The sequence below is a fragment of the Gossypium arboreum genome, chromosome 1 (assembly GCF_025698485.1).
Source record: "Gossypium arboreum isolate Shixiya-1 chromosome 1, ASM2569848v2, whole genome shotgun sequence".
Classification (NCBI taxonomy): domain Eukaryota; kingdom Viridiplantae; phylum Streptophyta; class Magnoliopsida; order Malvales; family Malvaceae; genus Gossypium; species Gossypium arboreum.
The window spans coordinates 5,266,128-5,290,036 of NC_069070.1; the positions used below are offsets into that span (position 1 = coordinate 5,266,128).

The 23,909-nt window shown below is 31.6% G+C and overlaps 5 protein-coding genes and 1 pseudogene across 8 annotated transcripts; 3 read left to right on the top strand and 3 right to left on the bottom strand.

Annotated features, from left to right (window-relative positions):
• The first annotated feature begins 1,202 nt into the window (after positions 1 to 1,202).
• Positions 1,203 to 3,097, top strand: LOC108480758 (uncharacterized). Its single transcript, XM_017783851.2, has 2 exons — positions 1,203 to 1,519; positions 2,833 to 3,097. The coding sequence occupies exons 1-2, from the start codon at positions 1,352 to 1,354 to the stop codon at positions 2,878 to 2,880; spliced, it is 216 nt and encodes a 71-aa protein (XP_017639340.1). The 5' UTR covers positions 1,203 to 1,351; the 3' UTR covers positions 2,881 to 3,097.
• A 2,746-nt stretch (positions 3,098 to 5,843) lies between these two features.
• Positions 5,844 to 8,263, top strand: LOC108480890 (vacuolar protein sorting-associated protein 24 homolog 1). 3 transcript variants are annotated; one of them, XM_053026525.1, is made up of 6 exons: positions 5,844 to 6,143; positions 6,232 to 6,313; positions 6,867 to 6,969; positions 7,177 to 7,298; positions 7,599 to 7,787; positions 7,891 to 8,263. In XM_053026525.1, exons 1-6 carry the CDS (start codon positions 6,115 to 6,117, stop codon positions 7,969 to 7,971), a joined length of 606 nt encoding a protein of 201 aa, XP_052882485.1. In that variant the 5' UTR covers positions 5,844 to 6,114; the 3' UTR covers positions 7,972 to 8,263. The 3 variants fall into 3 exon arrangements, with proteins under 3 accessions (XP_052882485.1, XP_017639507.1, XP_052882487.1); XM_017784018.2 differs by having other exon boundaries at positions 6,237 to 6,313; XM_053026527.1 differs by lacking the exons at positions 5,844 to 6,143; positions 6,232 to 6,313 and adding an exon at positions 6,760 to 6,777.
• A 2,092-nt stretch (positions 8,264 to 10,355) lies between these two features.
• Positions 10,356 to 13,077, top strand: LOC108480837 (serine carboxypeptidase-like). Its single transcript, XM_017783959.2, has 8 exons — positions 10,356 to 10,932; positions 11,232 to 11,400; positions 11,495 to 11,758; positions 11,838 to 11,988; positions 12,071 to 12,159; positions 12,250 to 12,508; positions 12,593 to 12,726; positions 12,814 to 13,077. Exons 1-8 carry the CDS (start codon positions 10,607 to 10,609, stop codon positions 12,934 to 12,936), a joined length of 1,515 nt encoding a protein of 504 aa, XP_017639448.1. The 5' UTR covers positions 10,356 to 10,606; the 3' UTR covers positions 12,937 to 13,077.
• Positions 13,065 to 14,749, bottom strand: LOC108480838 (lactoylglutathione lyase-like; annotated as a pseudogene).
• Positions 14,750 to 17,372: 2,623 nt separating this feature from the next.
• On the bottom strand, positions 17,373 to 19,574 carry LOC108482110 (lactoylglutathione lyase-like). 2 transcript variants are annotated; one of them, XM_017785217.2, is made up of 8 exons: positions 19,315 to 19,574; positions 19,171 to 19,232; positions 18,875 to 18,935; positions 18,644 to 18,723; positions 18,162 to 18,232; positions 17,871 to 17,960; positions 17,647 to 17,757; positions 17,373 to 17,569 (listed from the first exon to the last, which is right to left on the bottom strand). In XM_017785217.2, the coding sequence occupies exons 1-7, from the start codon at positions 19,408 to 19,410 to the stop codon at positions 17,669 to 17,671; spliced, it is 549 nt and encodes a 182-aa protein (XP_017640706.1). In that variant the 5' UTR covers positions 19,411 to 19,574; the 3' UTR covers positions 17,373 to 17,569; positions 17,647 to 17,668. The 2 variants fall into 2 exon arrangements, with proteins under 2 accessions (XP_017640706.1, XP_017640707.1); XM_017785218.2 differs by having other exon boundaries at positions 17,669 to 17,757; positions 19,315 to 19,519.
• Positions 19,575 to 21,217: 1,643 nt separating this feature from the next.
• LOC108480817 (lactoylglutathione lyase-like) lies at positions 21,218 to 23,417 on the bottom strand. The gene is made up of 8 exons (XM_017783927.2): positions 23,225 to 23,417; positions 23,081 to 23,142; positions 22,739 to 22,799; positions 22,509 to 22,588; positions 22,150 to 22,220; positions 21,781 to 21,870; positions 21,557 to 21,667; positions 21,218 to 21,485 (listed from the first exon to the last, which is right to left on the bottom strand). The coding sequence occupies exons 1-7, from the start codon at positions 23,318 to 23,320 to the stop codon at positions 21,579 to 21,581; spliced, it is 549 nt and encodes a 182-aa protein (XP_017639416.1). The 5' UTR covers positions 23,321 to 23,417; the 3' UTR covers positions 21,218 to 21,485; positions 21,557 to 21,578.
• Positions 23,418 to 23,909: the final 492 nt, after the last annotated feature.

The following is a 23,909-nucleotide window of genomic DNA, read 5'->3' on the forward strand; positions in this document are numbered from 1 at the left end:
TATATATTTTAACACATAGCAGATTTTTATGTTTATGCCGCCTCACTTAGGACAAATGGCATAATTGCCATTTTGGTCCTCTTCATTTTCTTTTAATCTACAATTCAACTTTCATCCTTTATTCAATTTAGTCATTTTTCCTAATTACTCTTAATTAAACTAAATTTACTTAATTAAACTCTAATTAACCACTCAATTGACTTCGTAAATATTTTTAATAAATATTTACGAATCCATTCAAAACGGAGACCGAAAATACACTTTTTGATAGCGGTAAAATTCGGTTAAATACGAAGATTTGTGTTTAAATTTCATTTAACTCATAATTTAATCTAATCTTTCTATTTTAATATAGTATACATTTCATGTGTTATAATTAATTTATTTTAATATAGTATACATTTCATGTGTTATAATTAATTAGCTTCAAACTATTGTTTCATTATTTATTGTACGTTATTCTAAAACACACATCTATTTTCTAAATTCGTGGTTTCCACATGCATACGCGTGTGATAGAATTTATATCGCAAGTAAACTCTACACTAACACACAATTGATGACAACACCATTTCATTATATATTTTGATATCGTATATATTTTATGTGCTATTATGATTAATTAGTTTCGAATCATACATTTCATTAATTATTATATGTTACTTTTAAACACATATTTGTGTTCTAAATTTGGGGTTTTGCTAATGTATACACATGTGATAGGATTTCTAGTTTATATTATGATATTTATATTACATTTGATTGTATCGGATATCCCCAAATTATGACCCTCAATCTAAGTTGGGCCCAAACTTCAAAATGTTCTAATTACACCCTCAAATTATCGATATTAAAACAATCAGGAGCTTCCATTATTGAAGTAATTAATTTAACCATTAAATGCATATAAAATCTTATGTGATATAATTTAAAAATAAAAATTTAAAAGAAAAGTAAAATGTTATTGCATAAGTTTTAAAATTAAAAATAAAAATAAAATAAAATTGAAAAAATGGTGAATGTTAATTTCAGTAAAATTTTGAAAATCTTAAAATTAATATTTTATAACATCTATTTTCACAGTAATTATTTTTTTAAAATTTTTATTTTAAATTATATGATTTAACAGTTAAATTAATAGTTACAAAAGAATCTTGATTTTGTTCCACTCTCTCGAATATCCGATCAAATCGTCGGTTTGGAGGGATAACTTTTTGTCGAATAGGATAAAGAATGCAGCCAAACAGGCTATTGTAAACACTGAGTCCACAACATAAATAACATCTAAGGTCCAGTAGAAAAGAGAAAGCTTAAGGATACTACAGCGGAAAGGAAGGGAAAGGAATCAAAGATGGGGGGAGGAATGGAGGCAAACAAGAACAGGTTCATTGAAGATTGGAGCAGTGCGAGAGAGAATCTGGAGCATAACTTTCGCTGGACTCGCCGCAACTTAGCTCTCGTCGGCATATTCGGCATCGCTATCCCCGTCCTTGTCTACAAGGGCATTGTTCGAGAATTTGTATTCTCCCTTTTTCCCCATCTCTCTTTAATTTTATACCTTAGTCTTGATTTTATCGATTTTTAGACTTCGGTTTCTTTTTTGCGATCATAATTTGTTTATTTTAATTGCATTTTTAAATTGGTTGAATGGGAGATTTTGGGGTGTTGTTTGATTAATCGATTTGGGTCTGCACGATTCTTTGTCGAGATTGACTGCCTGATTTCGACTATTGTTGTTTTAGTTGATTTCTGTTTATTGAGTTCTTATTGATTTCCTTAGGGTTTCCTAGTTTGAAAAAGGGTTTTGAAAATAAATTGTTGGTCTCACTTCTGAAACATTTTGTGGTGTAAATCCTTAGGTTGGCTTGATTTTAGCTAACATTCTTATACCGTGATGTATATTGCTGTGGTATCAAAATTGGTGGTGCACAATAATGCAAAAAAAAGTTTCCTTTTTGTTACCTGCACCATGTTTCTTCATACCTGTGGTAGATCATATATTATAAATTTGATTTGGAGCTATAAGATTCTTGTTGAGATTGACTGCCTGACCATGATAATTGATGTTTTAGTCGAGTTCTATTTTTTGGGTTCTGATTAGTTTCCTTAGTGTTTTGTAGTTTTAAAAAGGGATTTGAAAATCAGATTTTTTTCTGAATGAAATTTTTTGTGGAATAAATCTTCGGGTTGGTTTGATATTAACAACTACTATGCTAAATTTTTTATGCCGAGATGTATTGCTTTGGCAACAAAATTGGTAATGCACTACACTTACCTTTTTTCAAGTCCTTGTAACATAGGTCTAACCAGCCCTAGAAAAATCAACATTCATATAACGAACGAATGTTGCGAGGCAAGAATATAACAAAAATGCACATATTAGTGGTAATTAAGAGCAAAGTTCTTTCAATAGGACATATTTCATACATCTATATTCATGTTCTTTTGTTTAACACATGCGAAGGACAAAATGTAAGAACTTTTATTCTATTATTGCCTATAGTAGTCTTCCCATGAAAGTTATCAATATGAAACTAAAGCGAGCTATTCTCTGGCATTCACTAGTCAGCAATAAAACAGGTTAAAAGTTGACAAAGCAAGGAATAGAAAAAACCCTCCTTTGAAACTCTTAATTTCTTTTTAATTTGGAGGATTTGATTTAACAATTTCAGCTGTTGATTCCCATTTTTTTGTTGCAAGTTCTTGTTTGATTTCTGTCCTGTGTTGTTTGCAAGAACATTGTGCAATAGAGATAGTACTCTTTCCAATTTTATTTCCCTTTGTACATTTCTCAAATTGAATTGCTGAGTGATTTGGTAATTTTTCCAACAGCATATGCAGGATGAAGATAATGGTAGGCCATACAGGAAGTTCTTGTGAGTTTTTCTCCGCAAAGCTGGATAATAAATGTTGACGAGTACAACTGGGTTTTATCTTGGACAACAATTTCTGTAATTTACTTGGTTTTGGAACTTGTCATGTTATTATTTGCTCGGTTTAGAAACAAATTCTGTGCTCTGCTTCTTTTAAGTTTCTGGTGTAGCTTTTGAATATTTGGTTCATATTACATGTTCAAATAATCTGGGTTTCTGCTGCATATTTCACTCCACTATTTACCACTTCAAATTGTATTAAGGTTGAATTCCTCCCTGCCCCCCTTTTTTTAGGTTGTCTTATTTTTACGGTGGGGTTGGGGGTTAAATCCCAATTGATAGAACTAACCTTTGACTAAAACAGCAGTGTTATAAACTTGAGGATCAATTATACGTGAATTGAGCGGATCCTACTGGTTTTAAATTAGATCAAATTGACTTTGGATTTTAAAATTCTTGAGTCATTTGTGTTGAAGTCAATTTCGGCTTTGGGAAACTTTTTGGGTTTGGGTTGATTTTAGGTTCGGGTTCAAGTTGTGTTTTTGGCTCAAGGCATTTTGGATTTTGTATCATCTAGGTTTAAGGTTTGGGTTTTCGAGTTGGGTCATTAAGAGTTTAAATCATGGATACTTTATGTTTGAGTCATTTTTGGTTATCTATTTGAGTTATTTTGGGTTTTTGGTTGATTCGAGTTTAGGTAATTTCAAGTTCATGTTAACGAGGGTTCATGGCAACTTGGGTTTATGTTAGAGGTTTGGATAATTGAGTTAGGTTGGGTCTTGATTCATGTCAATTTCAAATTTATGTTAGTTTGGGTTCGTGTTAATTTTGTTTAGGTTGGGTCAAGATTTAGTTTAGTTTATTGGTCAGATTTTCGACTTTGGATGACAATCCCTAGTTCAGTAAGTTTTGATTGATTATGTGCACTATCAATATGAATAAAATACAAACACATTATTATAAATTTAAGGGTGTGTTGGTACACCGTAATTATTTGTAATTATATTGACTTGGATTAAAATTCATAACATGCAACTATTTATAGTTATTAGAATAATTACTTTCAATTTCCTAAAAGATTAGAGTATATTTATTTATATTCAATCTCGTGGGATTTACTAATTATAGTAGTCAATTAAACATGCAATGAAACTAATCATAAAACATGCAATGATACGTTCCAGTTCTGGTTCAAATGGTAAGATATTGTTACCAGTTCGAGTCATATAACACTTATTACACGCACAACAGATTGAAGAAAATTAATCAATATTTGAACAAAATAGAAACAAATAGAAAATAAAGTCATATTTATAAATCTTACTTTGGCTGCTTATCTCTATCCAAAAATATACACTAAAAATTATTCAATCTTATATCGTTTTCCTCGACAATGGCGCTAACAACTTGACCAACTGCGTGTGTGCGCATTAAAACAACGATTTAGATAACAATTTTAAAAGCTCGGTTTTAGTGCTAGCTTACAGTGTCGGTTGTAATATTTATAGTTCCGATGAAACACAAAGTATTCCAAGTGGTCGAACCCAAAAAAAGAGGCGATTGGGCAATAACTAGTCTACACAATTCATAACAACATCAGGTTGCAAGAAATTAGATATTCTATTCTAGGGACTAAATTGCAAAGAATGTAAAAATAAAAGGGCCTATCTAATAATTAACTAATGGGAGTTGGTTGACTTCGATATGGTTCACCGAACCTCAGACTAGGGACATACATCGTGTATATTTTTACTTATTTAACCAAAAATAACGAAAAACTACACTAAATACACTATTTTCTTCAAGAAAAAGCTCCTTACGTATGTTGGAAAAGCATAATTTTCCAAGTGAATATATTGCAGTAGCAACAACTGTTAATCAAGCCATTTGGCTAAAGAAATTATTGATGGATTTGAATCTGATTTAAGGAGAAGCAATAGAGATATTTTGTGACAATTAATCTACAGTTGCAATTGCAAAGAACCCTGTCTTCTATGTCAACACAAAGCACTTTAAGATCAAATATCATTTTATGAGAGAAGTGGAACAAATAAATGAAGTAAAGCTGATTTATTGCAGTTTTGAGGAACAACTTGCTGATATGCTGACAAAGCCCCTTTTAGCTATCAAATTAGAGAGCTTAAGGGACACTGTTGGTGTTTGCAGCAGAGGCCAAGGAGTGTTGTATGATGGCCAACTGTGCAGTTGGATGTATTTTGGTGCATGCTAGTTCAGTTTAGTACAAATGTAATTCATTTTGTAAAGATTGAACTTTGGTCAGTTTATGCACTGATGTGTTAGGTGCTTATTGATATGTTTAGTTTATGTAGAAGTTATGTCTTGTAATTTTCAAGATAGTTAGTGGTAATAGTTAGCATTTGGTTTGTATTTGGTAGTTGATTGACTTTAAAAGATGTAATAATTGATGAAATGAAGTGTGAGATCAATTTGCATTAATTTCTTCTAGTTATTTTGTTCTAGTTTTATGTTTCCTTTTCTCACTTTGAATACTAACGTTTTCTAAAGAGTTCCTTACGATTGTTCATAATCAGTTTAATTTTCATTTTATTGGTAAAATAATTCTGAACTTTAAAGTTCATCAGAGTCAATTAGAGTCCAGATTGATTTTAGTCCAAAAAAAAAAAATAATTCGTAATGATCTTAACTTGAGATTGATATAAATATGATATAAAACTAAATAAAATTACTAATATTATTAATTATTTCGATTAAAATACTAACAACTTTTTATAAAAGAATTTCCAATTTTATTTCATCATGTCAACATGGAAATTATCTGTTTATCATATAGAAAGGAGTGCTTTCAAGAAAAGTCATGTATCACTTTTAACTAATTATAAAAATAGGATTTAATTATGTGAAATTAAAGAATAGGGACTAAATTGAAATTTAAGTCCAGTAAAAGAACCAAAACTAGAATTTGACCAATATAAGGAAAAAAGGAATCTAGGAATTACAAAACAAAAGAAATTGACCGGTTAACGATCTTTTCCGGTCATGAAATAATAATCTTTCCGATCTGAAAAGAACGAAAAAGATAATTCTTTTGGATAAATTTTCCCCCTAAAAAATTCCCAAAGTCCCAGATTTTTTTTTCTGAGAAGTTTGATATCACGATCTGATTGGAAGGGGAGAAAATGGAGAAGGTGATGAATATGATAAAGCCAAAACCGAATCCACAACAGCTATTAAGAGATTGGCAGCGTCGCCTTCGCCAGGAATGCCGAAACATCGAGCGCCAAATCAGAGGCAAGTTTCTTCTTTTTTTATGGATCGTGGATTTCACGATTTTGGATTGACGGTTAGGGTTAATATTAGGTAAATTCTTTTATTATAGTTCAGATATTCAAAGAGAAGAGAAAAATGTACAAAAAGCTATTAAAGATGCTGCCAAGAGAAATGACATGGTTTCTGCTAAGGTACTTCATTTAGTTTTTCTTTTTTCTAATTTTCTTTTGATAAATTGTAATCCTGTTTTCGAATTAAATTTGGTTGCTAAAATTCAAGATTGAAGTTCTTTGCTAGTATTCTTTTACTGCATTAATTGTGTATGTCTGTGTATACATGTATGCATAAATCATAATTTCCATCAAAATTTACCTGCCCTTATATGAGGACAACCTAAACATTTCAAGTAGGCAAATTTTGACGGAATATGCTGATAATATTAATGATTAGACTAGTATTTTTAAATCGAAAAAGTGAAAGAATTAATTTCTAACTCTTTTAAGTGCAGGGACTAATTATCGAACTGTGTCAAAGTACATGGACTAGGAGCATATTTTGACCTAAATTTATCAGAAGTATTATCCGTACTCAACTATAATTGTTTTCATCCTTGAATGTTTGCAAACTGTAAACAATTATGCTCATTAGTAGCAAAGTTGGTTCTCGGATTTAGTTCTTAGTATTGATTCAAAAGTTCAACAATCATTTTTGTCTTATAGTTTTCATTTCTTTTGTTTATTTCAGTCACTCGCCATGGAAATTGTGAGATCCAGAAGAACAGTCAATCGTCTATATGAAAATAAGGCACAATTGAATTCAATATCAATGCACCTTGGGGAAAGTGTAGGTATGATGTTTTACATATTTGAGCTTACCTTTCTGTTCTGCTTATATGCACTTTTAATCATGGTGAAGAATGGTATTATCATCATGTGTCACTTGTTTTGCTTTTTATATTCTTGAATCTTGACAGTAGTGTTCTAATTTTTGGATGAACTACTTGTTTCTTAGATTGATTCTCATTATTTTTTTTGTATTTTCGAAAATGTTGCAGCAATTGCCCGTACAGTTGGGCATTTGTCCAAGAGTGCTGAGGTTATGAAGCTTGTCAATAACCTTATGAAGGCTCCAGAAGTGGCTGTCACAATGCAAGAGTTCAGCAAAGAGATGACCAAGGTTTCTTTACTACTTTTAAGTACCAAGGAAAATATCGATAAATGATTACCTTTTTCCGTATATTTTTAATGCGAATGGTATCCAACCTTTTATATTATATTGCCCTTGACTACAACTTGTGTTAGTCTGAGCTTTTGTTCTCCATTCTGGCCTTGTTGGTTACATGGGGTTTCCGTTGCTTATTATAACATAAAAGTTAGGGGATTCTCTAATAGCTTAAACCTTCTCTTTTATACGGTGATTTAATATGCTGGCTATATGGAACAAGACAACAGATAGTTACTTTTTATTAATATGTAGGCAGGTGTTATCGAGGAGTCTGTCAATGATGCTCTTGACAATGCGCTGGATTCCGAGGATATAGAGGAGGAGACGGAAGAAGAAGTTGACAAGGTCTTGACAGCAATTGCTGGTGAGACAGCTGCACAGCTTCCGGAGGCAGTCCGGAAGGAGAAGATGAAGCAGCCAGCTCAAGCTGCAGCGCAGGAGGTACGTGTGGCACAGGTGCTTTGTAACATAGCTCTAGCTAATCTTTTCTCATTAAACCTAAAGAGTTTGATTTGTTTCCCCCCTTTTCTTTAATGCTTTACAGGAAGAAGCTATAGCCGAAGGAGTTGATGACGAGGAAGAACTAGAAGAAATAAGGGCTCGTCTTGCAAAAGTTAGGTCATAACTTTTAATTCAAGCCTTCTGCCTTTGCCTTGAAATGGTGATCAGACTGATTAATGAGCTGCCTCTGGGTTCGGACTGAAATTTAACACTTTGATAAAGTAACCTTTGTAGCGTATTACAAACAGGATATCTATTGATCAGCACATTGAAGCTATCATTGTGTAACGCTTGTTATTTAGTACTTATTCCTATGTGCAAGGTCTGTATTATACAAGGAGCATTTATGTGTTGAAACTCCTTATACATGCATACATACCATATACATTGATCAATAATAAACCATTTCGGGTAAACCCTTGTAGTAATATGTTGTATTTATCTTGAAAAATCGAGTTACAGAAAGCATTTTATGGTTTGTTCCCTCAGAAAAAAATATATGTAATTGTGTTGAAAGCTTTTTTCTGCACTTGTTAAACGTGGGCTGGCAAAGACTCTTCATTTTGCAATTCTTGAAGAACTTTTAGTATCATGAGGCTTTGGTCTTTCTTACATGAGGCGTGCAGGACATGGTGTGCAAAGAAACAAGAAATTAATGATTCAAAAATGGCTTGAAAATGTCTGGTGAAACAGCTGAGTGAAGTAAGCTTATAAGTACAGGTGGTCCGGTTTGTTGAGTACTTATTACCGTTTTGATGATAGCCAAGATTCGGATTTCGCCAGTAATCTCATTTGTCAAAATTGGAAAGGACACATGGTTCTAAAGGGTTGTTGCAAGTTGCATGTTGGGAAAGAGAAAAAACAGAACATTTCTCAGCAGAAATTAATATCAGGTTCCTTCATTGTTTTTGCTGTGAAACATTTTCATATAAATCTTCCGCAAAGTACCTTTCCAATTCTTTCCTGATTTAGGTGTCCTTCCATATATTACAGTCATTACCTGCATCACCTTTTTTGGCCTCTTATTGACCAAAACAGCAAAGTTGATTATCTTTCTAGACATATTGCCTGTAATACACATACATGTAAAGTTGGTTTGAGGTTTCTTAGTATCCAGTAGTCACAATGAGCTTCAGTTAAATTCAAACTCGAGCGGAGTTGAACCTGACCCTTAAATAGAGAACAAACTCTTTTACTGTGGTCTTTTTTATCCATTGGACTCAAACTTGAGACTTTATTTAAGGGATATTTAGCTCTTTACTATTTAATTTAACAAGTATTTGTACTAGAAACAAATGTATATGTTAGACGTTAGGTTTAGTTAAAATTTTGCTAATAAAACTTAGATTGAATTATTAGTTTTCGGAGACAAAAATACAATTAACCATAGGATTCAAGACTGTGCTAATGTTCTATCATGGCATTCTTGAGTACAAAAGCTTAGTGTGAATGTTAATGATATAACTTCTCTTATCAAGACAGGTCAAGTTTGATGCTTAAGATTTTGATTTTGAATTGATGGGAGAGATTTTTTTTTGTTTAATAATTTAATCACTTCTTTCTTCTTTTCTCATGCAAACCCAAAATTAGTGAAGCTAAACCCATTTTGTCAAAAGTAAAGTATGGGTTATTATTGACAAGGTGAGGTAGGGCAGATATAAGCTGGGACCCAGTAAATGCCTTTAGGAAAGATCACCCATGTTCCTTTCCTTTCATTGTTGGATTCAAACATTGAGTGGAGTCAAATGTTGTCATGTTTTGGGTAGCTCTTCTTATTTATTATGTTTTTGATGTCTTGTAAGCAACATTGTTGTTCTAGCCTTGTCTTCAAAGCCCAAGTTTCATTATTGAATGCCAAAAAGAAAAAAAAGTAAATTAAAGAAAGGTAAAACTTTTTAGTTAGGTTAGGTTCATGAAAAGAAAAAAAGGGGAAAGCTTTATAGTTAGTTAGATTCATGAAAAAATGAATCTTGTGGACAATACTTGACAATTACAAGGCAAAGAACATAAACTTATTTACACACCCTATTGTTATTTTGGGTGAAAATATTGTATTTTGGTCCTTCTACTTTTAAAATGACTATAAAAATTCTTATACCTTAGAAAAAGAATAAAAGGATCATTTTGTAATAGTTGCTAAAATGCTAATTTTGTGAGGTAAACTAATTAAATCATATGATATGTAGCAAATAGAACCCAAATTCTTGATGGACCAGTTTTTCATTTCATTAATATAGTTTATTTGCTATTTAAAAAAATAAAATTCATGATTGTAAGGATTAAAGTAGAAATCTTTGAATCCTATTATTGTAGTCAATGGAGAAAAAGTGGGGTTAGTGGAGGGTGTAAGGTGGTTATGTATAGGAGTTATTATAGTTACCTTTGCTTGTTAATGAGAAAATATCAATACAAATTATTAAGTCACTGTTTATGTAAAATATTAATTTCATACTATTCATAATCATAGCCTTATATTAAATATATGATAAATTCTTCAAGACTAAAAATAGATCCAAAGATTTGAGATATTCTTCAATTTCCTCACAACATTTAATGCTATATAGACTTCTAAAGTAAACAAAAAAAAAAAAAAAAACCAATAATGTAAATCACATGGAGATTATTCAAGACTTAAGCATGCAAAATCAATGGACTTTGTCCCCTAGTGGAGGTGGTTCCATCAAACTCTATATAAACTAAACAAGATTTTGCAGCTATCTCCAAAAAGGATTCAGACCCCACAAAAAAAGAGAAAAAAAATGGCCTCAACTTTCTTTGAAAAACTCATTTTGCTTTCACTTTTTTTGCTGGTTTCACCATTGTTGGCCAAGGCTGTTTCACCATGGAAAACCCAACTTCACTCATCTCCCACTGCAAAAATACAAGCAGAAAAGCTCATACGAGGGCTTAATTTGTTCCCAAGACATGCTGCTAATGAAGGAGTCAATGAAGACCTTACAAATGAGCCTTCAAAGATTGTTGAAAAGCAATTCAAATTCCCAGTTATTGATGCTCCTGGTCCTTCTATTCAAAATTTTGCTCATCATGCTGGATACTATAAGCTTCCACATTCTAAATCTGCAAGGTAAGCCAACAGCTCTTAGTGTTATATATATGTATGCTTTAGTAAGCATTTATATCTTTCAGTTGATAGTAAATTGTGGCACAAACATGCCCTGCAATGATCTCATTTCACAATTCAACTTATATATGCAATGAACATTGAATATGTATGTCATGGTTCTTATATGTTGCTTCCAAAGTGGTACCTTGGCATATACAAGTTTTGAAAATGATGGACATATCAGTGTATGGTAAACAGGTCTTAGTTCTTTGCATAAAACTGGTTTCGGATTATTGATCTTGTTCTTCAAAAACTTGCAGGATGTTTTACTTTTTCTTCGAATCTCGGAACAGCGAGAAGGACCCTGTGGTGATTTGGCTGACCGGAGGTCCAGGATGCAGCAGTGAATTGGCATTGTTTTATGAAAATGGTCCTTTCCATCTAGCTAAAAACTTGTCACTTTTATGGAATGACTATGGCTGGGACAAGGTATCTGATAGAATTCCATGAGTTTCTTTGATACTCTTTATGATATTTATCCTTTCCCTTCTTATGGATCCACATATTTGTCGTCCCTTGGCAGGCATCGAACATTCTGTTTGTAGATCAGCCGATTGGAACCGGTTTCAGTTACACTTCAGATGATACCGACATTCGTCATGATGAAAACGGTGTCAGCAACGATTTGTACGACTTTTTGCAGGCCTTTTTCAAGCAGCATCCTCAGTATGTTAAGAATGACTTTTACATAACCGGAGAATCGTATGCCGGGCATTATATTCCGGCTTTTGCCGTTCGAGTTCACCAAGGAAACAAAGCAAAGCAGGGAATTCATATCAACCTTAAGGTACACATCACTTGAAACTTCATCTATGCAATTTGAATATGGACTTCTCATTACAGTTAACTTTAAATGGTTGAAACAGGGTTTCGCCATCGGTAATGGCCTAACGAACCCCGAAATTCAGTATCAAGCATACCCAGATTTTGCTTTGAACTCAAGTCTGATTTCACAATCTGATTATGTCAATATCAAGAAGTTGGTTCCATCATGTGTGCAGGCAATCAAAAGCTGTGGTACTTTCTCTTAGCTTTAATATTGATATCCATACCTTTTCCTTTTGCGAATCGATATTCATGTTCTCAACTACCATTCCAGGCTCCGATGGTGGAGATGCTTGTGTGGATTCATACGAAATCTGCAACAATGTCTTCAATCAGATATTGAGGATAGCTGGTACTGTAAATGTAAGATAGCACAAACTTTTATCCTTTGTTATTATATATTGCATAAGCTGTTCAAGATTTTACAATTCTCACTTACTTCGATGTTTTCAGTACTATGACATTAGAAAGCAGTGTGAAGGAGACATGTGTTACGATTTCTCGGACGTCGAGACATTCCTGAACCTGAAATCAGTTAGAGAAGCACTCGGGGTCGGAGACATCGATTTTGTCTCATGCAGCAGCGTGGTCTACGAAGCTATGCTTATGGACTGGATGAGAAACTTCGAAGTTGGTATCCCTTCTCTCCTTGAAGATGGCATAAAGGTCCTCATATATGCTGGAGAGTATGACCTTATATGTAACTGGCTTGGTGAGACACTCTTCCCTTTAGAAATGTTTAGTTGATGCAAATCGTACTCTTTCTAAACTCATGGTTTTTTCGGACTCGGGTTAGGGAATTCAAAGTGGGTTCATGCAATGACATGGTCCGGGCAGAAAGGTTTCGGTTCATCCCCTATTGTTCCGTTTGTTGTTGATGGTGTAGAAGCCGGGAAACTTAAAACCCATGGTCCTCTCACTTTCCTCAAGGTCTGCAACTCTGAAACAACCCTTTCTCCATGTGCTTTTCTAATGTTTCTTAATTGCTCCCCATGAAAATGATGATGGCCATTGCAGGTCCATGATGCTGGTCACATGGTTCCAATGGATCAACCAAAGGCTTCATTACAGATGTTGCAGAAATGGATGCATGGGGAAATAGCCTCCTCTGAAACAGCTGAGAGGATTGCTCCTAAATAGTGAACCCCACAAGTTATTCACACAGTTCCTTCATCATTGTGGATTAAATGCACTGTTACAGCTTGTGTCATTGTTCTTCACAGTCCACTCCACTGTGGCATACATAACATTAACAAAGAAAGTTTGCATTGACTGATCAAACTTGCCTCTTCTCATTTAATTATTCATAAACATAATTGAACCCATTTACAACATTATAAAAGTAGAGAAATCAAATTACACCAAATTTCGAACATGATTAAATTGTAGAAATCAAAAAAGTATTATATCCATGATTCAATGGTTGAAAGTTTCTACCATCACATAGATGATACATATCAGACATACAGAAAACGTAGACACACTGGAATGAAATGTGGTTCAATTAAGATTTCATGGAGGTGGGGCTGAGTTCTTCCCTCAATGAGTTCCGGAAACAGAAGAAATGATGTATAGGAATACATACCGCCACACTGAAACCGAAATGGCAAATGAAATCTGCAACATATGCCATTGTTGTTTCCTGCATCAACGGTATGGATCAGATAGATTTGCAATGATCTACAGACAATTTCCTAAGTGCTTCACAAAGCTGAGATAGATTTGCAAATAAATACTAAAAAAGCTACCTGAGGCTTGTGAAGCAGTTAGACTAATTACCTAACTACTTATCCAATAGTAGTCATATCACAGATTTCGGTCCGGTAACCATTGGGATCCTTGATGAATGCATACCGTACAATGAGATTGATAAACTAGGCATGAACAAAAGCACTTTTAGAAAATATTTGCATGCTCTAGTCTTAAATAATCTCCATGTGATTTACATAATTGTTTTTTGCTGAACTCTACTCCAAGGCGTTGGAATCTCTCACATGCCTTGATTGTATCATCCAGGGTGATGCCAATATGTCCTGAAAAAGGCAAAAGGACATTTTTAGTACCTAAGAAATCCCAAAAACCCCTTCAATACAAAATCCACATATTACAAGAGGCAAAAGCTATTCATACCAGAGCCTAAGGTTCTGAATTCCCGGTTTGGTATCCTTTGAACTCCTGGTCACTTTCAGTATCCCAATTACTGTATAGGAAACATTCAAGTGTTAAACACACTGCAAGGCAGAGGAATGATGATTAACTGTTCTATCAACTGGATCACTTGAATCTAATGAAACATCCTACATCCAAGGAAAACATGCATTTTGAACCAAACATCATTGTTATTACCAAAATGGGGACACCTAAACCAACAACTGAAAGATGCGACTAGCTAGCACAATGAGCCACTAAGAAATGAGACTAATCAAGTATTTGACCTCATAGCTCATAAAATACAAGGTGAACTTCAATTCAGGAACATCCACTCTCTTAAGCAACCTGAAAACGAGCTTTCATAGAATCCATTAACCATCAAATCAAAAAAGGTTGAAAGTAGTACTTGCATTTGTATAAACACTTCAGATATTTAGACACAACCTCTAAACAGCCAACAAAGAAGTCAAATTAGATAAAAACGAGCCGACTACCACTAGACTTTGCTAAATTAGGGAAAAAAACCCATAAAAAAGAGAAAAATGAAGTACTACAACTTATGACATGCCCAATATACGAGGGTAAAAATCAAGACTGATTTTTGGATCCTTAATTTGAAACATCTGCAACCCAACAGAAAATGAAAACAAAAGGCATTACACAAATTCCTTAAAAAACATAACCAAAAAAAGAGAGAGAAACTTACAGTTTGCAGCACCAAGTAGCCTTTGTTGGTTTCGTAAGGGGAAGTATGAAGGCCAGGGTTATTGGCAGCTAATTCTTTCGAGGCTATGGATGCCATTGAGTAGAACCCAAACTGGGTTTGATCCTACAAAGATCCAAACTTTAGTTTTGAGAGTTGTGACTGAAATGACTGAAAATGAAAGAATTTGCTTTAAAAACGGAGGTACTTTTGTTGATAAGGGGGCTTTGAGATGTAAGAAAATGAGAGTGAAGAAGGTGATGTGCAGGGTTTCTTAATTATTGAGTTACTGTTTATGCAACTCTGTCCCCAACTAGGGTGGGGTGGAGCTCCATCAAACTGTGTATAAACCAAACAGGATTTGCTGCAATCTCCCAAAAGATCATGAACACTCCCACAAAAAGAAATGTCCTCAACTTTCCTTCAAAAGTTCATTTTGAAAAATGATCTCGTTTCAGAATTCAGCTTACATATATATATGCAGTGAACATTGAGTATAATATGTCATGGTTCTTCTATGTTGCTTCCAAAGTAGTACTTTTTTCCAAGGAAATTGATGAACATATCAATGTATGCTAAAAAGGTTCTTAAATTCTTTTGGTGAACTGATTTAAATTTGCAGTATGTTTTTACTTCTTCAAATCTGGGAACAGCAAAAGGGAGCATGTAATGATTTGGCTGACTGGACATCCCAAATGCAGCATTGTTTTATGAAATTGGTCCTTTCCATCTAGCTAAAAACTTGTCACTTCTGGAATGACTATGGTTGGGACAAGGTATCTAATAGAATTCCATGATTTTCTTTGATACATTTGAATGTCCCTTCACAGGAATCCAACATTCAGTTAGTAGAGCAGCCGATCGGAACCAGTTTCGATTATACTTCAGATGATAAATATTTGAATGCTTTAGAAATGAAGAGTTTATATAATATGATAATATTTGATGCTTGAGTTAAAATTTTACAAGATAAGCCAATCTTAGTTATTTTGGCAACAAATGTAGTGTGTTATATTTGGACCTGACTATAGTCAGGCATGAGGTGCTACATATTGTAATTGAAGTCAATTTGATATAATTTAATTATCTATTATTATAATGTTATTAGTAGGTTCAAATTGATAACACTTTTAATTGTTACTTTTGAAGTGTTAATAGTATCAACTGTTAATTTATGATAGTATTAATATTGTTACCAGACTCATAAAAAAGTGCTCAAGTTTCGCCGCCTTGCTAATTAAGGTTTAAGTCATAATTTGACTCTTGAACCATACCATTTTTTCATTTTGGTGTCTAAATTTTTTTTTCTCATTTTGATATTTGAAGTATCAGTTTTGTCTTATTGAGAATGTGTAACTTCACATGTTCTTAATGAGAATTTTTTTGTTTTATGGTAAATTAAGATTAAAATTATGATTTAGCTATCAAAGTGAAAAAGGATTAAATACCAAAGCGAAAAATGAATATAATTCAAGGGCTATGTTATGACTTAAGCAATTAGATTTGTTCATGAGTTGAGTTATTTGTTCAATCTTGAAGGGCCACCAAAAATTTGGGAGGGTTTGAGGAAAAAAATTAAATTTGTTTAAAATATGAGCTGTACTTCATCTTGAGTATTTAACGCCCGAGCCCAACTATGCTTGACCCATTTTTTAAGTTTGTAAATATTTTATATTCTGTTATTTTCATGTATTATGTAATTTATAACACATAAAATTTAAAGCTAAGATAATTATATATATAATTTTAATAAAAAATGTAAAATTATTACATATTAAATTTAAAGTAATATAAATATATATTTTAATTTTTTTAAAAACAATATGGATGAGCCTGAAATGTAATTGGGTTAACCATTTAAAAATATAAAGAGCTTAAGTATAATTTTAGACCCATATTTGTGTAAGATTAATCTTTCAATACTTTCACGCTGGTCTCTCTCATTCGGTAACTATTATTCTTTTCTTTTCAAGTTTTATTGAATCTAAAAAACTAGAATTGTGACTTTTTTATGATAGATTAAGATTTTTGTGTAAGATTTTTTTTATTTATTGAATAATTTCGGGATATTAATTTATATGAGATTACTAACACCTTGATTGAGTAAAAATTTAGAGGTTGATTAATACAAATCCTTTAAGAAATTAGGATTGATTTGTATTTATATAATCTTGAATTTCTTGAATATTGGTTAGCAATTTAGTATTATTATTTAGAAATTATTAATGCTAGTTTGATTATTTTGAATCTTGTGTTATAAAATTGACATATTACATTCTCGTGACACCAAAACATACATAATTAATTTCTATTTTATGAAAAAATTACTAGTTATAAATTTGCTTCATGAAGACTTTTATGCATTTAAGTTTTAAATTTATTTATTCTGAATATTTAATACGAATGAATAAATATTTAAAATAAAAATTTACTAGTGAAGTAGAAGATGGACGACAAGAAAAAATAGTCAATAAGTCAAAATAAGATACAATTCGAGAAAATTAACGAAGTTAAGTTTAGCCCACATACATTGACTTATAATATTATGCATTTTTATATTACTTTTATAAATATTTTAATTTTAAAAATATTTGCCCCAATGATTCAACCATATGAAGTTTTACTTTTTACTTCATTCTTGACTTCGTAAAGCAAATACATGATATATTGGCATACAAATTTTATGTAATTTATATATAATTTAATAAATTTTAATATTCAATTTTCTCTTACAAAATACTTTATTTTCACTTTGTTTATTATACATATTACACATGGAGAAAACATAGACACAACTGAAATGAAATGTGCTTCAATTAAGATTTCACTTGAATTTGTCCCTCGATAAGTTTTAAAAAACATGATTTAGTGTACGGAAGTAGACTCTGGAATCTGCGACATATGCCATATCATTGTTTCCTGCATCGACATTGACATTGATATGTATTAGATTGATTTGCAATGATGTACAAAGATGATAAGCAATAAAAAGCTACCTGAACTTGGTGAAGTACTAACTCAAGCTAAAGTATTAACTATTTGTCTAATTCCGTTCAAATCAAAGATTTCGATCCAATAACCATCAGGATCCTTGATGAATGCAAAACCTACAAATCGGATTGACAAATAAGACATGAATTGATGCATTTTTTAAAACAAAAATCCGAAAGTAAATATTTCAAACATAACATTAGTCGCTAATATAGGTGAGATAACTTACCATCACTTGGTTTTTTGACAAATTCCACTCCAAGACTTTCAAATCTCTCGCATGCCTTGTACATGTCATCCACGGTAATGCCAATGTGCCCTAAAAAGGAATATATTTGAAGATGAATATCAGATACAGCTATTAATACATATGATTATTTTCCCCTATCACAATCACTATTGGAGTTCAATAAGGCAAAACAAAAGAATGGTATATGCCATTAAAATGTCTCAACTTCTAATTTATAAACGTAAACACTTGGAAGAATAACATCATAAAAGAGGCAAAAACTATGCATACCAAATCCAATAGGTTCCGAATTCCCATCGTGATATCCTTTGAACTCGGGATCGTTTTCGGTACCCCAAAAGCTGTAGGAAACATTAAACTATTAATTCAATATTGTAAAAATCGAAAATATAATTAAATCAGTTAAATCATTGGTTATTGATTTAATTAGTTCAACGATTACAAGATAAAAAAACTAAAAAACCAAAAAAAAAAATTGGTAGAAAAAGAGAAAGATCAATTACAAAATAGCATCAAAACCGTAAAGCAAAAAGTTAGACATTTAAACCAGATTAAATTCAATTTAAAACAATCTTTTAATAATTTTAATAATTTTTTTACTCGATTCGATCAATATGTTATCGGTATAATCGACCGATTTGATTCGATTTTGATAACCATGTATTAAGGAAGCCATAAGATAGAAGAATGATAACTTTATCGAACCAAAAGGTGGGTTAATTTTTCATTTTGAAAAAACAATGTAATCGTACTGTGTTAGTTCCATAGTAGCTGGTCTTCCAAATGTCCAAATAGTTTTCTCAACTGGGTCGCTTGGTGCTGATGAAACATCCTACATCCAAGGAAACATATGCATTTAGAATCAAACATAATTAAATTTACCCAAATGGTGGCACCCAAAATCAATAAGTGAAAGATGGTAGCACAATGAAATGAGACCAATAAGAAGACAATTTCTTGCAATATAATTATATCAGTTTTACCTCATATCCCATCATATACAATGTCATTTTCATATATGGAACATCCACTTTGTTAAGCAGCCTGAAAAAGGATGTGTTCATATATTCCATTAACAATCAAATCAAATACAAGTGTTTGATTTTAGAAATAATCAATTTTGAAAATAGATTTTATAATAAAAGTGTTTATAAACAAGCTTAGAAGAGATAAATACGAAAAGAAAAAAATAGATAAGGTAACTTTTGACTTCAAAAGATATTTATTTAACTTCATGATGCAAAAAGGCTTAAATTAAGAGAAAAAAAATATAACTTACGTCATGCCCAAAACACGACTATAAAATTCAAGAGTTCGTTTTGGATCCTTAATACGAAACATCTGCAAAAAGAAAAACATTACATAAATTCCCTTGAAAGGCATAGCAATGTACATATTGTAAACACCCAAAACAGGAACTTACGGTTTGCTGCATGATGTAGCCCTTGGTGGCTTCGTCAGGGGGAAACTGAAGGCCTGGGTTATTGGCAGGTGATTCTTTTGAATCCAATGACGCCATTGTTTGCAATATGGAATCTGGAGAGTTGGGGTTTAGAGTTTAAGAGTGAAATGAGGGAAAGTTAGTGAAGTTGTGTTAAAAGTGAAGGACAGCTTATGCTTATATAGAGGCTTTGAAGATGTGAAAAAAAAGTGTGATTAAGCTGATGGTGGGAGAGAGAGAGAGGACTAAAACAAAAGATTTGATCACATTTTCGTAAATTTTATAACGCTTGTGTTTGAATATTTGAATATAGTTTTATTAAACAGGTATTAAAATTTTAAATTAATAAAGGAGAAGATTAAATTTATTAATGTAACGTGGGAAACAATTAGTTTATTAATGTTTATAAAATACAATTTATTTAATGAAATTGTTGTTTTCTGTCAGCCTCCAACTTTGAACTATAATAAAAAGAATTCAGTCAATTATGGCTTGCTCTCATTTTGTCATATTTTATATATTTTACAAACTTACTTGTTTGGGAGCTTTTCTTGTTAGTATTCTGAATTTTAGAATAGGAAAGTTTAAGCTTTAGAAATTATATTTTATTTAGTTATTTTTATTTTTTTAAAATATCGTTGTCTTACTTCAATAAAATGTCCGACTTTTGTTTTTTTTTTAAAAAAAAAAAAACTTGTTTCGTTGTTTTTGTTCTTTGAATGTTTCAATGGTGATATTTTAGGGATTTTTATTTTATTTCATTAAATTACTGCTTCTCCCACTCTCTATAAATGCATTAAACAAATTGATTATTCATAGTAGTCACATCATACTCTACTATATGAATTTTAATCTCTCTATATTAATTGTTGTAATCATGCTGTATAAAATAACAAACACATTTCTCGGATTGAGTCTTAACTTAATTGGTATCGACATTAATAATGTAAGAGGATATAAGTTTGAATACGTTGAAACGTATTATCCTCCTATTAATGACTTGGGAAGGAATTAAGGATAGTTCTATATTATTCATAAAAATAACAATAATAATATTATACATTAAAATTTTTAATTAATTTAATTTTTAAATAATATAAACTATCAATTTGTATATTGCATGGATATACAAACTAATTAAAATATCAAATTAAACATCAAATTCGAGACTGAAATCATAATCTAACCTGAGTTTTCAATTTGATGAGTGATTATCTAACAAAAATAGATTTTGAAGAGTTGTTTTTTATAATTCCACTTTGCCAAAGGCTGAAAATCAGGAGTCATTCTCTTATTAGAAAGAGATAGGGATAATAGTTTTATACAATCCTTCCTCATGGGGTGTAGGCGAGGGCAAAGAGTAGACCAATTTCTATGGTGAAGTTTTCATATGTTTTCGTTTTATGATCTAATTCCAGTTTTAGTCCACTTAACTATTTAAAATTTGAAATTTAATCCTTTACTTTAATTTAATTTAATATAATTATTTACTTTTTATAATGTTATTAGTAGGTCTAAATTGATGACGTTTTTAATGGTAACTTTTAAAGTATTAATAGTATTGACCATTGATAGATGATAGCACTAAGATTCGATGATAGTACTAATATTGTTAACAAATTCATAAAAAGCGCTCAAGTTTCTCCACCTTACTAATTAAGGTTTAAGTCATAATATAATTCTTGAATTATATTATTTTCTCACTTTGGTATTTGAACATTTTTTTTTCTCGTTTTGATACATGAAGTGTCATTTTTATCTTATTTTACACCAAAAATTGCCGACATCCAATAAGAAGGTGTAAGGTCTTGTATTTCTATTCAAGAGTATAATTTCAAAGAAAATACTTTTGCTTTGCCCCATTCAATGATTCAACTATCGGAAGTTTTTGCATTTTCATCACTTATTTTTCTACTTCATTCATGACTTTGTAAAGCACGTACATGATACATTGGCATACAAATTTATATGTAATTTAAATAGAATTTAGTAAATTTCAAGGTTGAATTTTCTCTTACAAAACTCTTTATTTTCACCTTACTTGTTATACACATCAAACATAAAGAAAACATAAACATAACTAGAATGAAATGTGCTTCAATTAAGATTTCACTTGAGTTTATCAGATCAATTTCCTGCCATATCATTATTTCCTGCATCAATATCGAAATGTGTCAGATCAATTTACAATGATGTACAAAGATGATAAGCAATAAAAAGTTACCTGAACTTGGTGAAGCATTAACTTAAGCTAAACTGTTAACTATTTGTCTAATTCCTTTCAAATCAAAGATTTCGATCCAATAACCATCAGGATCCTTGATGAATGCAAAACCTACAAATCATATTGACAAATAAGGCATGAATTGATGCATTTTAAAAAACAAAAATCCAAAAGGAAATATCTCAGACATAACTTTGGTTGCTAATATAGATGAGATGATTTACCATCGCTTGGTTTTTTGACAAATTCTACTCCAAGACTTTCAAATCTCTCGCATGCCTTGTACATGTCATCCACAGTGATGCCAATGTGCCCTGGAAAGGAATACAGTAATTCGAAGGTGAATATCAGATACAACCATGTATGTGGCATGATTATACTTGTTTTTTTTTTTTCCTAAAGTTTTCTCATATATTTTAAGGACGGCTATTAATACATATATTATAAATATTTTCTCCTATTGCAATCACTTTTGGAGTTCAATAAGGCAAAACAAAAGAATGGTATATGCCATCAAAATGTCTCAACTTCTAATTTATAAACGTAAACACTTGGAAGAATAACATTGCAAAAGAGGCAAAAACTATGCATACCAAAGCCAATAGGTTCTGAATTCCCATCGTGGTATCCTTTGAATTCAGGATCGTTTTCGGTACCCCAAAAGCTGTAGCAAACATTAAACTATTAAATTAATGTTGTAAAAATGGGTTCCTGATTTAACTAGTTCAACCATTACAAGATAATAAAAAAAACCAAAAAATTAAATATTTAAACCAACTTAAATTCTATTTAAAATGATCTTTCAATAACTCTTTTACTCGGTCAATCGATATTTTATCAATAGAATCGATTGAACCGATTCGATTTTAACAATCATGTACAGAAAAATGATAACTTTGCCAAATCAAAAGGTGGCTTAATTTTTCATTTTCTAAAAATAATGTATTCTTACTGTGTTAGTTCCATAGTAGCTGGTCTTCCAAATGTCCAAATAGTTTTCTCAACTGGGTCATTTGGTGCTGATGAAACATCCTACATCCAAGGAAACACATGCATTTAGAATCAAACATAATTAAATTTACCCAAATGGTGGCACCCAAAACCAATAAGTAAAGATGATAGCACAATGAAATGAGACCAATAAGAAGACAATTTCTTACAATATAATTAAATCAGTTTTACCTCATATCCCATCATATACAATGTCATTTTCATATATGGAACATCCACTTTGTTAAGCAACCTGAAAAAGGATGTATTCATGGATTCCATTAACAATCAAATCAAATACAAGCGTTTTATTTTAGAAATAATCAATTTTGAAAATAAATTCTATAATAAAAGTGTTTATAAATAAGCTTAGAAGAGATAAATAAGGAAAAAATAGATAATTTAACTCAGAATACTTTTCATTTTGACTTTAAAAGATATTTGTTTAATTTTATGATGCAAAACGTCTTAAATTTTTGGCTTAAATTAAGAAAAAGAAGAGTAAAAAAGAAGAAGGAGAGACATATAACTTACGTCATGCCCAAAACACGACTATAAAATTCAAGAGTACGTTTTGGATCCTTAATACGAAACATCTGCAAAAAGAAAAACAGTACATTAATTCCCTTGAAAGGCATAGCGATGTACATATTGTAAACACCCAAAACAGGAACTTACGGTTTGCTGCATGATGTAGCCTTTGGTGGCTTCGTCAGGGGGAAAATGAAGGCCTGGGTTATTGGCAGGTGATTCTTTTGAATCCAATGACGCCATCGTTTGCAATATGAAATCTGGAGAGTTGGGGTTTAGAGTTTAAGAGTGAAATGAGGGAAAGTCAGTGAAGTTGTGTTAAAAGTGAAGGATTGCTTATGCTTATATAGAGGCTTTGAAGATGTGAAAAAAAGGCTGATGCTGAGAGAGAGTGAGAGAGAGAGAGAGAGAGAGGAAACTAGCCGCCGTTGACTAAACCAAAAAGTTTGATGACATTGTTGTAAATTTTATAATGCTATAAAAATAGAAAAGTTTGAATGTTTGAATGATAATGGACTATAAAAACGCCAAATTGTTGATAATGTTATAAAAAAAAATATGGTTGAATGGTAATAATGTTTTATGGTTGATTACAAGAGTGAAGACAGAACAATATTTTAGGGACAGAATAAAATTTTAATTTTTATAGTCTATACTTTTATAATTTTAAAATATTAAATTAAATTTTTATAATTTTAAGGAGTCAAAATACAATTTTACTTTTATTAATTTAATTTTTTTAAAATTAAAAGACCTAAATGACAATTTTTCATTTTAGGGGGCCGGACCCATGCCAGCCCCCTTAGAATCGCCTCTGGTTGATTAGTTAAAT

What these genes read in the sequence shown, in the direction of transcription:
- LOC108480758 (XM_017783851.2), top strand. Translation starts at nt 1,352, where the DNA reads ATGGGGGGAGGAATGGAGGCAAACAAGAACAGGTTCATTGAAGATTGG. An exon ending in AGGGCATTGTTCGAGAATTT is followed by an intron (nt 1,520 to 2,832) that starts GTATTCTCCCTT and finishes TTTTTCCAACAG; the next exon opens with CATATGCAGGATGAAGATAA.
- LOC108480890 (XM_017784018.2), top strand. Translation starts at nt 6,032, where the DNA reads ATGGAGAAGGTGATGAATATGATAAAGCCAAAACCGAATCCACAACAG. An exon ending in CATCGAGCGCCAAATCAGAG is followed by an intron (nt 6,144 to 6,236) that starts GCAAGTTTCTTC and finishes ATTATAGTTCAG; the next exon opens with ATATTCAAAGAGAAGAGAAA. An exon ending in CTCAAGCTGCAGCGCAGGAG is followed by an intron (nt 7,788 to 7,890) that starts GTACGTGTGGCA and finishes AATGCTTTACAG; the next exon opens with GAAGAAGCTATAGCCGAAGG.
- LOC108480837 (XM_017783959.2), top strand. Translation starts at nt 10,607, where the DNA reads ATGGCCTCAACTTTCTTTGAAAAACTCATTTTGCTTTCACTTTTTTTG. An exon ending in ATGACTATGGCTGGGACAAG is followed by an intron (nt 11,401 to 11,494) that starts GTATCTGATAGA and finishes GTCCCTTGGCAG; the next exon opens with GCATCGAACATTCTGTTTGT. An exon ending in CCTTATATGTAACTGGCTTG is followed by an intron (nt 12,509 to 12,592) that starts GTGAGACACTCT and finishes GACTCGGGTTAG; the next exon opens with GGAATTCAAAGTGGGTTCAT.
- LOC108482110 (XM_017785217.2), bottom strand. Translation starts at nt 19,410, where the DNA reads ATGGCGTCATTGGATTCAAAAGAATCACCTGCCAATAACCCAGGCCTT. An exon ending in AGTCGTGTTTTGGGCATGAC is followed by an intron (nt 18,936 to 19,170) that starts GTAAGTTATATT and finishes ATCCTTTTTCAG; the next exon opens with GCTGCTTAACAAAGTGGATG. An exon ending in TGTATATGATGGGATATGAG is followed by an intron (nt 18,724 to 18,874) that starts GTAAAACTGATA and finishes CCTTGGATGTAG; the next exon opens with GATGTTTCATCAGCACCAAG.
- LOC108480817 (XM_017783927.2), bottom strand. Translation starts at nt 23,320, where the DNA reads ATGGCGTCATTGGATTCAAAAGAATCACCTGCCAATAACCCAGGCCTT. An exon ending in TTCAGAACCTATTGGCTTTG is followed by an intron (nt 21,871 to 22,149) that starts GTATGCATAGTT and finishes ATTCCTTTCCAG; the next exon opens with GGCACATTGGCATCACTGTG. An exon ending in TGTCAAAAAACCAAGCGATG is followed by an intron (nt 21,668 to 21,780) that starts GTAAATCATCTC and finishes TATGATTTGTAG; the next exon opens with GTTTTGCATTCATCAAGGAT.